This window comes from Salvelinus fontinalis, chromosome 18, assembly GCF_029448725.1.
Source record: "Salvelinus fontinalis isolate EN_2023a chromosome 18, ASM2944872v1, whole genome shotgun sequence".
Taxonomy (NCBI): Eukaryota; Metazoa; Chordata; class Actinopteri; order Salmoniformes; family Salmonidae; genus Salvelinus; species Salvelinus fontinalis.
The window spans coordinates 21,402,738-21,415,390 of record NC_074682.1 but is presented as its reverse complement, the minus strand read 5'-3'; the positions used below and the strand labels follow the sequence as shown (position 1 = coordinate 21,415,390).

Here is a 12,653-nt window from a genome sequence, read left to right as displayed (position 1 = left end):
TTAGCAACTTCCTTCAAACTGCATGCAGAAACATAAAATGATAACCAAATAGTTCAACTGACTCTGGGGAAGTAGATAAAAGTCTTCATTGCCAAAATCCCGAAGTATCCCTTTAAAATGAGAGATCAGTTCACATAACCGGGTTGACCTTAAAATGAGGGAGAGTATATTTTTTACATTAAAACTAATCACTATTAACATTAAATAAATAATAAGAAATGACATTCTCAAAGCAACAAAATAACTATGGCTTTACAGTGATGGTGAAAACATGGAGAAATCTTTGAGGGTTAAAATCTTTCTAGAAGTCACAGAGGATGCACAGGAGGACATTGAGAGCTTGGAACTATAAGGTTCTACCTGCAAAAAGATTATTCTGAGAAAATGTGCTTTAAAGTTCTGAACCCTAATTGGTTTGAAGGGTGGCAGCTATTTTTATCTAGTATTTTTTTTAACTTAACAACAAAGGAAAAAAGGTATAATCTTTGGAAATTATATCATAAATAGAACTGGTGGAGTTATGGCACACATGCAGCTAACACATAGAAACGTCTGCTCTACCCAAAATTACAACTAACAAATTGAAGCATTACAAGAAAAATGGAAGAGGCAAGTGGAAGGGGGGAAAAGTAAGGAACTTGTCTATCGGCCCTGCATTAAAGACCAAAAATGGTTAAAGAAAATTGTGATAAATAAAAATATATACCAGTTTAATTTAAGGATCAAAAAACTGACAGCTGGGCCATATAAATTGCAAAATAGTTGGCAAGAGATTTTTGATGTACCGATTCCATGGCAATTGATTTGTGAATTGAAACGCAAAACGACGCAGGATTCAAAACTTCAAATTTTCAATTAAAGTAATTATGCAAAATTCTTGCAACCAATAGAATGTTATTTATATTGGGGAAACAATCTTCCCAGCTCTGCAGATATTTCTACGAGGAGGAGGCAGAGTCATTGGATCATTTGTTTTGGTACTGTTCATATGTAGCTTGTTTTTGGAGGGGTGGTAGGGTTTGCGGGGAATAATAAAGGTATATAAAAAAAGTGTATAGGTGTATGTATGTATATATGTATGTGTATGTAAATATATACAGTTGAAGTCAGAAGTTTCCATACACTTAGGTTTGAGTCATTAAAACACGTTTTTCAACCACTCCACAAATTTCTTGTTAACAAACTATAGTTTTGTCAAGTTAGGACATCTACTTTGTGCATGACACAAGTTATTTTTCCAACAATTGTTTACAGACAGATTATTTCACTTATAATTCACTGTATCACAATTCCAGTGGGTCAGAAGTTTACATACACTAAGTTGACTGTGCCTTTAAACAGCTTGGAAAATTCCAGAAAATTATGTCATGGCTTTAGAAGCTTCTGATAGGCTAATTGACATTTTGAGTCAATTGGAGGTGTACCTGTGGATGTATTTCAAGGTCTACCTTCAAACTTACTGCCTCTTTGCTTGACATCATGGGAAAATCAAAAAAATCAGCCAAGACCTCAGAAAAAAATTGCAGACCTCCACAAGTCTGGTTCATCCTTGGGAGCAATTTCCAAATTTGCCTGAAGGTACCACGTTCATCTGTACAAATAGTACGCAAGTATAAACACCATGGAACCACGCAGCCGTCATACCGCTCAGGAAGTAGACGCGTTCTGTCTCCTAGAGATGAACGTACTTTGGTGCGAAAAGTGCAAATCAATCCCAGAACAACAGCAAAGGACCTTGTTAAGATGCTGGAGGAAACAGGTACAAAAGTATCTATATCCACAGTAAAACGAGTCCTATATCGACATAACCTGAAAGGCCACTCAGCAAGGAAGAAGCCACTGCTCCAAAACCGCCATAAAAAAGACAGACTACGGTTTGCAACTGCACATGGGGACAAATATCGTACTTTTTGGATAAATGTCCTCTGGTCTGATGAAACAAAAATAGAACTGTTTGGTCATAATGACCAACGTTATGTTTGGAGGAAAAAGGGGGAGGCTTGCAAGCCGAAGAACACCATCCCAACCATGAAGCACGGGGGTGGCAGCATCATGATGTGGGGGTGCTTTACTGCAGGGGGGACTGGTGCACTTCACAAAATAGATGGCATCATGAGGCAGGAAAATGATGTGGATATATTGAAGCAACATCTCAAGACATCAGTCAAGAAGTTAAAGCTTGGTCGCAAATGGGTCTCCCAAATGAATAATGACCCCAAGCATACTTCAAAAGTTGTGGCAAAAGGGCTTAAGGACAACAAAGTCAAGGTATTGGAGTGGCCATCACAAAGCCCTGACCTACGAGCAACAGGCCTACAAACCTAACTCAGTTACACCAGCTGTCAGGAGGAATGGGCCAAATTTCACCCAACTTATTGTGGGAAGCTTGTAGAAGGCTACCCAAAACATTTGACCCAAATTAAACAATTTAAAGGCAATGCTACCAAATACTAATTGGGTGTATGTAAACTTTTGACCCACTGGGAATGTGAAGAAAGAAATAGAAGCTGAAATAAATAATTTTCTCTACTATTATTCTGACATTTCACATTCTTAAAATAAAGTGGTGATCCTAACTGACCTAAGACAGGGAATATTTTTGGATTAAATGTCAGGAGTTGTGAAAAACTGAGTTTAAATGAATTTGGCTAAGGTGTATGTAAACTTCCGACTTTAACTGTTTACAGGTATGCGTATGTATGTATATGGATATACATATTTACCCCAAAAATATATGGGGGTTTGGAAATGATGCAGACAATTACATTGATGGAAGCAACAATTAATCTGCAATATTAAAGCTGATCCATCCCCTAAAAAAAATATATAAAAAAATATGACATTTACAGAAGTATTCAGACCCAATCTTTTGTTGAAGCACCTGTGGCAGCGATTACAGCCTTGAGTCTTCTTGGGTATGATGCTACAAGCTTGGCACACCGGTATTTGAGGAGTTTCTCCCATTCTTCTCTGCAGATCCTCTCAAGCTCTGTCAGGTTGGATGGGGAGCGTTGCTCGACAGATATGATGCTGCAACCACCATGCTTCACGGTAGGGATGGTGCCAGGGCATTTTGAATTCAGGCCGAAGAGTTCAATCTTGGATTCATCAGACCAGACAATCTTGTTTCTCATGGTCTGAGAGTCGGTTGCAGAGACGGTTGTCCTTCTGGAAGGTTCTCCCATCTCCACAGAGGAAGTCTGGAGCTCTGTCAGAGTGACCATTGGGTTCTTGGTCACCTCCCTGACCAAGGCCCTTCTCTCCCGATTTCTCAGTTTGGCCAGGCGACCAGCTCTAGGAGGAGTCTTGGTGGTTCCAAACATCTTCCATTTTTAGAATGATGGAAGCCACTGTGTTTTTGCTGCAGAAATGTTTTGGTACCCTTCCCCACATCTGTGCATTAATTTCTAATAAACTGTTTTCGCTTCGTCATTATGGGCTATTGTGTGTAGATTGATGAGGAAAATGTTTTATTTCATCCATTTTAGACTAAGGCTGTAATGTAATAAAATTTGAAAAAAGCCATGGGGTCTTAATACTTTTTTCCGAGTGCACTGTATACACACATTTGAAAGTATATGGACACCCTTTCAAATTTGTGGATTCAGCAATTTCAGCCACACCCGTTGCCGACAAGTGTATAAAAGTGAGCACACAGCCATGCAATCCATGAACATTGACAAACATTGGCAGTAGAATGGTCTTACTGAGGAGCTCAGTGACTTTCAATGTGGCACCGTCATAGGATGCCACCTTTCCAACAAGTCAGTTGATAACATTTCTGCACTGCTAGAGCTGCCCCGATCAACTGTAAGTGCTGTTATTGTGAAGTGGAAATGTCAAGGAGCAACAACGGCTCAGCCGCAAAATGGTAGGCCACACGAGCTCACAGAACTGGACCGCCAAGTGCTGAAGTGTGTTGCTCGTAAAAATTGTCTCTCCTTGGTTGCATCACTCATTACCATGTTCCAAACTGCCTCTGGAAGCAACGTCAGCACAATAACTATTCACTGGGAGCTTCATGAAAGGGGTTTCCATGGCCGAGCAGCCGCATACAAGCCTAAGATCACCATGCGCAATGCCAATCGTCGGCTGGAGTGGTGTGAAGCTCGCTGCCATTGGGCTCTGGAGAAGTGGAAATGCGTTCTGTGGAGTGATGAATCAATCACCAGTCCGACGAAAAATCTGGGTTTGGCCTATCCCAGGAGAACGCTACCTGCCCCAATGCATAGTGACAACTGTAAAGTTTGGTGGAGGAGGAATAATGGTCTGGGGGTGTTTTTCATGGTTTGGGCTAGGTCCCTTATGTCCAGTGAAGGGAAATCTTAACACCAGAGCATACAATGACATTCTAGACAATTCTGTTCTGCCAACTTTGTGGCAACAGTTTGGGGAAGGCCCTTTCCTCTGTCATGACAATGCCCCCGTGCACAAAGCGAGGTCCATACAGAAATAGTTTGTCAAGATCGGTGTGGAAGAACTTGAATGGTCTGCACAGAGCCTTGACCTCAACCCCATCAAACACTTTTGGGATGAATTGGTAAGCCGACTGTGAGCCAGGCCTAATTGCCCAACAGTGCCCGACCTCACTAATGCTCTTGTGGCTGAATGGAAGCAAGTCGCCACAGAAATGTTCCAACATCTAGTGGAAAGCCTTCCCAGAAGAGTGGGGGCTGTTATAGCAGTAACGAGGGGTTCAACTCCATAATACTGCTCATGATTTTGGAATGAGATGTTTGACAAGCAGGTGTCCACATAACTTTGGACATTGTAGTGTATGTAGAGGACATTGAACAGAACAAGGCTATATCAAAATCTACATTTGGATAATTTTCTTTGGCACTTTAGCAAGTCTTTATTCATATAAATAAATCTGATTTATTGAATTTTCATGTGGTATATTAAAGGGCACTTCAATTAATATAACAGGCTTTTAAAGTGCAATATTTGTGCATAATTTCTCCTTAAAATATCAAAGGGACGCAAAAAGGCACTCATTTTGCGGAACGATCAACCAATATCACTGCTGCCATAATAGCAAAAGTGACAGTGACTGAGTGGTTGGACATAGTCCCCTTGTCACACACACGCACGCACACACACACACACACACACACACACACACACACACACACACACACACACACACACACACACACACACACACACACACACACACACACACACACACACACACACACACACACACACACACACACACACACACACACACACACACACACCTCGCCGGCTGCTGAGAGAGAGGATGACTGAGGCTATGATGGATTCAAGAGGGATGCAATGGCATACTGTGTCTGATTTAGACCTGCTATCGTAAATCTGACCGAAAAGCTGCTAGTCTTACACAGTGACACCTTTCAGACCTGTATAATGTAGATGGAGGCCGGACATCCTTCCTATGACTTGAGGATTAAACCCCTTCTTAGTAACTCATACATGCCCTTCTAAATGATTGATAGCAGTGATGAATGCATTTAATAAATACAGATCAATGCTAGTTTCCTTTTTAAGAAATAAGAGAAATTCTCACAAACAAACCTAAAATAACAAGGCTTTCATGACTTTGGGATTTTCATCTGCCTGTACGTAGAGGCTGATAGAATTCACCAGAGAATAATGACTTACTGAGTGCAGTGAGAGCCCTGTTCAGAGCTGCACTTTTCAGTGGCTAGAAGGCGTTCCTTCCCTTTGGTCTCCCGCTACATTAGCATGCGCTACAGACCTGTTTGGAACATGGCACAGAATGAACCCCCAATCCCCTCTTAATTCAATTCAACAGAAGTACGGGACAAATGTTACCATCTGATGATCCTGCAGAATCATCCTGCTCCTCTATTCGCTCCTTCCACATCCTCCCCATCTACACCCCTCTCCTGCTGCATTCACACATCTTTTTCTCATACTGCCAAGGATGGAATATTACACGGCCCTCCTCAATATTAATTTTGTTACCAGATGCCCTGATCCACAGCCATGACATTAGACTTCCTCACTGCCAATATACAGCGAGTATACAAAACATTCCATGACATAGACTGACCAGGTGAATCCAATTGAAAAATACGATCCCTTATTGATGTCATTTGCCAAATCCATCTAAAATATATGTAGATGAAGGGGAGGAGACAGGTTAAATAATAATTTTTATACCCTGAGGCAATTGAGACATAGATTGTGTATTCAGAGGGTGAATGGGCAAGACAAAAGATTGAAGTGCATTTGAAAGGGGTTTGGTAGTAGGTTCCAGGTGCACCAGCTTGTGTGTGTCAAGAACTGCAAAGCTGCTGGGGTTTTCATGCACAACAGTTTCCCGTGTGTATCAAGAATGGTCCACCACCCAAAGGACATCTAGCCAACTTGACACAACTGTGGGAAGCATTGGGGTCCACATTGGCCAGCATCCCTGTGGAACGCTTTCGACACCTTGTAGAGTCCATGCCCCGACGAATTGAGGCTGTTCTGAGGGCAAAAGGGGGTGCAACTCAATATTAGGAAGGTGTTCCTAATGTTTTATACTCTCAGTGTATGTAACTGTCTGATGTAGCACTTCACTAAGGAAACCCAAGCATGGCTACAACAGTAGTATGGAACATTGAGCATAGACATATTTGGTACAACATAAACAGTAAATAAAGACATTGGCTGACATCCATGTGATGTTTCATGCCCTGTTATTCTGACAGTAATCAGTACTTAACCAGGGGTGGACAGCATCGCTGGAAAAAGGAAGCTATGAGGTGACCTCTATATTTAAAGTGTCTAAGGTAATCTACAGTACTTTTAAGAGTGATCTAGAACCAACTATGCATAAAATTAAGTTATCCCACACAACATTAACTGAATTTCTTAATGTCAAGGAGGGGGGTAAACTCACCATAGACTTCTGGTCCTGGAAAAGGTCTTGTCGACACTAGAAAGAGAGAGAACAAAGAGAGATAGTAGATCAGACTTCTGTCCCACTCCCACTTCACCTGGTCTGGTTTAATCAACTGGGTCCCACTGAGTGTGTAAGGTCAAAGACTGATGAAGTGTCTAGAACACCGCATTAACCAAAGACTACAATATCAAAACAGAGTTTTAGGTGAAACTATGAGGTGAAAGCACCTGGGACTATTTTGGCTGAAAATAAAATCTACGACATTAATCTACCTGTAAAAATCATAATTCAGAAGTGACTTTTAATAATAGTGTGTATTTAAAACAGAATCAACCTCCATGGACCCCTATGGCACCAGATGAATGAGTCTATAATTTCCTCTCACCACTTCTCCTCTCTCTCTCCTCTCCCTCCATCTCTACCTCCCTCCCTCCCTCCTCTGCCTGCCAACCAGCCGATGGGCACGCTCTCAGGTCGAGGCTGACACAGTCTCCTAGGTGAGTAGGCAGACTGGTTGAGGTGCCAGTCAGACAGTCAGAGCCCACTGTAATACCCTGAGCAGGCTGGCACATCATTACCCAAACCCACTCAGTAATACCGGCACACTTCAAATGAAAGTGTTTTCAGCCGCAGCCCCCCCAGCCAAGATATGAGAAAAGCCATAGCGAATAGGATTGATGAGATAGAGGGAGCAACATCCCTTTTTATTGTCTTGGCAAATTTTCCATGGACTTATTTGTGGTGTTTGCACGTAAGAAAAGAGCGGTTGAAATTCTGACTACATTTACAGCGCTGCATACAAATCAAACTGGCAAATGCTCTGCCTGGATCAATCACAGGAGCCATCGTGGGGTTGATGCTGAATAAATGCAGAAAATTGGTCAATCGATCAACCGCTAATCACCGCTTATCCCTGCCCCCTGAATACTAAGCCAATCAAACAAATGTCATTGTCATTCATAGCAAATCAAACTCAAATGAAAACCGTCCATCATGGAAAATAACAAACAGGCAATCAAATACCCAGCCGTCTCTGACAGAAAGAATCAGAGACATTCTGAGTGGTGCAACATGCTTTAGATGTATTGGTGCCATTGGATGACTCAGTAGAGCTGAAGGTTCAGTCTGTAGAGAAGAGCCATGGTTTCCCTTGGGATCTCTTTTTTGTCTCTAAATGGCTGAATATATGAGTAACTATGGCTGAGGAGATGAGGAACTACCGAGAGACTTACTACTTGTTATGAGATAAGTAACGTGAAAAAATGCAACATTTGCTTAACAATCCAATAACCAGAACCAACTGTGTAATTTCTTAAACAAACATCGCAGGATCACACCGTTAGTTGATCATACGAACAAGTAGTCCCACCTCGTCGTGTGTGACAACAGGAAATGGCCATGCTCTTTCTCCCTGTTTGTGTTTGACTGATAGAAATAAACATATCAGGTTGTCTTTCAGGAGTCTCTCTGCTCTACTTTCTGCTGATTGAGGAAGAACCTCTGTTTTGGTGTTAACATTCCACAGTGGAAAACACGCCTACACAAAAACAATGTCACAACATTCTACCACGTGACACGCATGTAGGCCTACTCACTATGAACAGTCAACCCTTTTTAAAGACACTACTATTACTGAATGGAAAACTAATAAACCATAACACACTGGCTGTAAATGTTACCGGGCAGCCATCATAACAATAAAAGCTCAAAACAACAATAAAAATACAGAACATGGTATCAAACCAACACTAAGAGTAAAAAACATATTTATTTCTGTCGTATCAAATAAATGGAAACGAGCATATCTTAGACAGTGATATCTAAAGCCTGCAGAGCCTAGAGGTTCGTCAAGGGAATCATACTGTGTCTTGCATGACACTTTTATCTTTCGTGTGTGTGTGTGTGTGTGTGTATTCACTCTCTTGTGTCTGACTGCTGTATATGTTGGCATTGGGAGCATGTATTTCTATGCAAATGACCTTGTGTAGATGTTAGTGTGTTGTTGTCTGTAAATGTATGGATAAAACACATTTACATGTGAGCGTATGCAAAATTGCATGTAAACAGTATACAGTTGAAGTCAGAAGTTTACATACATTTAGGTTGGAGTCAATAAAACACGTTTTTCAACCACTCCACAAATTTCTTGTTAACAAACTATAGTTTTTCAAGTCGGTAAGGACATCTACTTTGTGCAAGACACAAGTAATTTTTCCAACAATTGTTTACAGACAGATTATTTCACGTATAATTCACTGTATCAGAATTCCAGTGGGTCAGAAGTTTACATACACTAAGTTGACTGTGCCTTTAAACAGCTTGGAAAATTCCAGAAAATGATGTCATGGCTTTAGAAGCTTCTGATAGGCTAATTGACATAATTTGAGTCAATTGGGGATGTACCTGTGGATGTATTTCAAGGCCTACCTTCAAATGCAGTGCCTCTTTGCTTGACATCATGGGAAAATCAAAAGATATCAGCCAAGACTTCAGAAAAAACAATGGTAGACCTCCACAAGTCTGGTTCATCCTTGGGAGCAATTTCCAAACGCCTGAAGGTACCACGTTCATCTGTACAAACAATAGTACGCAAGTATAAACACCATGGAACCACGCAGCCGTCATACCACTCAGGAAAGGATAATCCTAGAGATTAACGTACTTTGGTGCGAAAAGTGCAAATCAATCGCAGAACAACAACAAAGGACCTTGTGAAGATTATGGAGGTAACAGGTACAAAAGTATCTATATCCACAGTAAAACAAGTCCTATATCGACATAACCTGAAATGCCGCTCAGCAAGGAAGAAGCCACTGCCCCCAAAACTGCCATAAAAAAGCCAGACTACGGTTTGCAACTGCACATGGGGACAAAGATCGTACTTTTTGGAAAAATATCCTCTGGTCTGATTAAACAAAAATAAAACTATTTGGCTATAATGACTATTGTTATGTTTGGAGGAAAAAGGGGGAGGCTTGCAAGCCGAAGAACACCATCCCAACCATGAAGCACGGGGGTGGCAGCATCATGTTGTGGGGGTGCTTTGCTGTAGGAGGGACTGGTGCACTTCACAAAATAGATGGCATCATGAGGAAGAAAACTATATGGATATATTGAAGCAACATCTCAAGACATCAGTCAGGAAGTGAAAGCTTGGTCACAAATGGGTCTCCCAAATGGACAATGACCCAAGCATACTTCCAAAGTTGTGGCAAAAGGGCTTAAGGACAACAAAGTCAAGGTATTGGAGTGGCCATCACAAAGCCCTGACCTCAATCCCATAGAAGATTTGTGGGCAATACTGAAAATGCTTGTGCGAGCAAGGAGGCCTACAAACCTGACTCAGTTACACCAGCTCTGTCAGGAGGAATGGGCCAATATTCACCCAACTTATTGTGGGATGCTTGTGGAAGGCTACCTGAAACGTTTGACCCAAGTTAAACAATTTAAAAGCAATGCTACCAAATACTAATTGAGTGTATGTAAACTTCTGACCCACTGGGAATGTGATGAAAGAAATAAAAGCTGAAATAAATAATTTTCTCTACTATTATTCTGACATTTCACATTCTTAAAATAAAGGGGTGATCCTAACTGACCTAAGACAGGGAATTGTTACTAGGATTAAATTGTGAAAACTGTGAAAAACGGAGTTTGAATGTATTTGGCTAAGGTGTATGTAAACTTCCTACTTCAACTAACTCTTTACACACACACACACACACACACACACACACACACAAACACACACACATAAACACACATATGCTTCCGACTTCAACATACTCCACACACACACACACACACACACACACACACACACACACACACACACACACACACACACACACACACACACACACACACACACACACACACACACACACACACACACACACACACACACATATGCGTGTGTGTGTGTGTGTGTGTAGTATGTTGAAGTCGGAAGTTGAAGTCGGATGTGCGTGTGTGTTTATGTATGTGTGTGTGTGTGTGTGTGTGTGTGTGTGTGTGTGTGTGTGTGTGTGTGTGTGTGTGTGTGTGTGTGTGTGTGTGTGTGTGTGTGTGTGTGTGTGTGTGTGTGTGTGTGTGTGTGTGTGTGTGTGTGTGTGTGTGTGTGTGTGTGTGTGTGTGTGTGTGTGTGTGTGTGTGGAGTGTACTTGCACTTGGCTAGACATTGACCGTTTTCAGTAGTCAACAGCTTACACAGTGATGTCAACACACCACCAGTATTTAGTGTACTTGTCCAAATGTTCAGTTTACAAACACAACTCCAGCCCTATACACTGAATGGAGAATACACACCTCACCTGCACCAAAGAGCTATTTTCTGTATGTGTAAGAGGTCAATGTCCTCATCTTCTCCCCTCTAACCCCTCTGTGTTGAGAGGGTGTGGTACTATAAAGTGTAAACCGACAATAACATTCAAATGTCAGAGACGAACGGATAGTTTTTGGTAAGATTAGTTTATTTGACATCCCCTGTGCTGAATCTTTATCCACTCCTAAATATACTAGGTGTTTATGCAGGTCCTCCCATTTAAAAATGGATCATTTTCTTTTACATCTTCACCTACTCAAAATGATTGCCTCAAAACAGAGCATAAAATGGCATATGAAAAATGGTATTTTGCGTGGCCCAAATAGATGTCATGCATTTCTAGTTTCACATTGATTAAATCCTCCGGTTTGAAATTACGGCATGTGTCATAGTTTTGAACATGCTGTAGGAAGCATTATCTACTAATGGCAATTTCCATTTTTTCTGTGTACGTGTGACAAAGTAATTTCCGCAAAGACAGAACACATAAAGATAAATGATTTTGTGGCCTGAATTCTATTCCTGACAACAATGCATTTGTCGCCTAGGCTATTTGCTGTAATTTCCTTTCACAGCTTCTGTTGAAAGTTGGGGCATTGTCACGGCAACAGTCTTCCTATTTTCTCTTTGAATAAAACTAAAGATCTAATTGAAATATGTGCAGTCACAAACAAAGACACAAACAAACCTTTCAATGTGTAGCCTATGTCTGTTAGGAATAGACAATCCCTAAAGCAAAGTGACTATGCTTATTACTTCATATAGTTTCTCAATATTAAGTGTCAATTAAGTGATATTCAAAGGCTTTCTAATGAACAGAAAACATTCTCTGCATGTCTTTTCACTTCTCTGTAGAATGGAGTCCAATACAGCTATTGGCTAAACTGAAGGTTGCGATGCCCGTGGTTGAATTTTCAGGTTCTCCTCTCAAGGATTTCTCTTGATACTAAAAGCATACAGTCAAAGAAAACAAACAGAAAACCTTGTCCAGCCTGAATAAGTACATACAGTACAGTAATGACAGCATGGCTTTCACAATGACATACAGTATTCCTTATTTTTACCTGAGGCCCACACTGTGTACGCAAAAGGGTGGAGTATAGGTTTTTGAACCATGAGACTGAACTAGGTCTCGTTTACCAGTTGCGATGTAACTTAAAACCTGTCTAGGATCAGCGTGGCGCTAGCGGCACACCCCCCCCCCCCCCACTGAAAAACCAGTGCCGCGAAATTCAAAAAAAATATTTTTTTAAAATATTTAACTTTCACACATTAAAGTCCAATACAGCTAATGAAAGACACAGATCTTATGAATCCAGTCAACATTTCCGATTTTTAAAATGTTTTACAGGGAAGACACAATATGTAAAGATGTACATCTATTACCTAAAAACACATTAGCATATTCCACCATCTTTTATTTGTCCACCA

At 41.0% G+C, this 12,653-nt stretch overlaps 1 protein-coding gene across 10 annotated transcripts in view; it reads right to left on the bottom strand.

The window, feature by feature from the left end:
* LOC129815136 (rap1 GTPase-activating protein 1-like) overlaps window positions 1-12,653 on the bottom strand; it is a 178,727-nt gene that overhangs the window by 89,183 nt on the left and 76,891 nt on the right. For 9 of the 10 annotated variants that reach the window (XR_008753394.1, XM_055868558.1, XM_055868557.1 and 6 more), the window contains one exon: window positions 6,896-6,931. Coding sequence is in view for 6 of the 10 variants with exons in the window: in XM_055868544.1 (XP_055724519.1) it covers window positions 6,896-6,931 (36 nt within the window). In the remaining 4 variants the exon portion in view is untranslated. Of the gene's footprint in view, window positions 1-5,646; window positions 5,744-6,895; window positions 6,932-12,653 lie in introns of all 10 variants that reach the window. The other variant, XM_055868554.1, reaches the window with a different exon arrangement.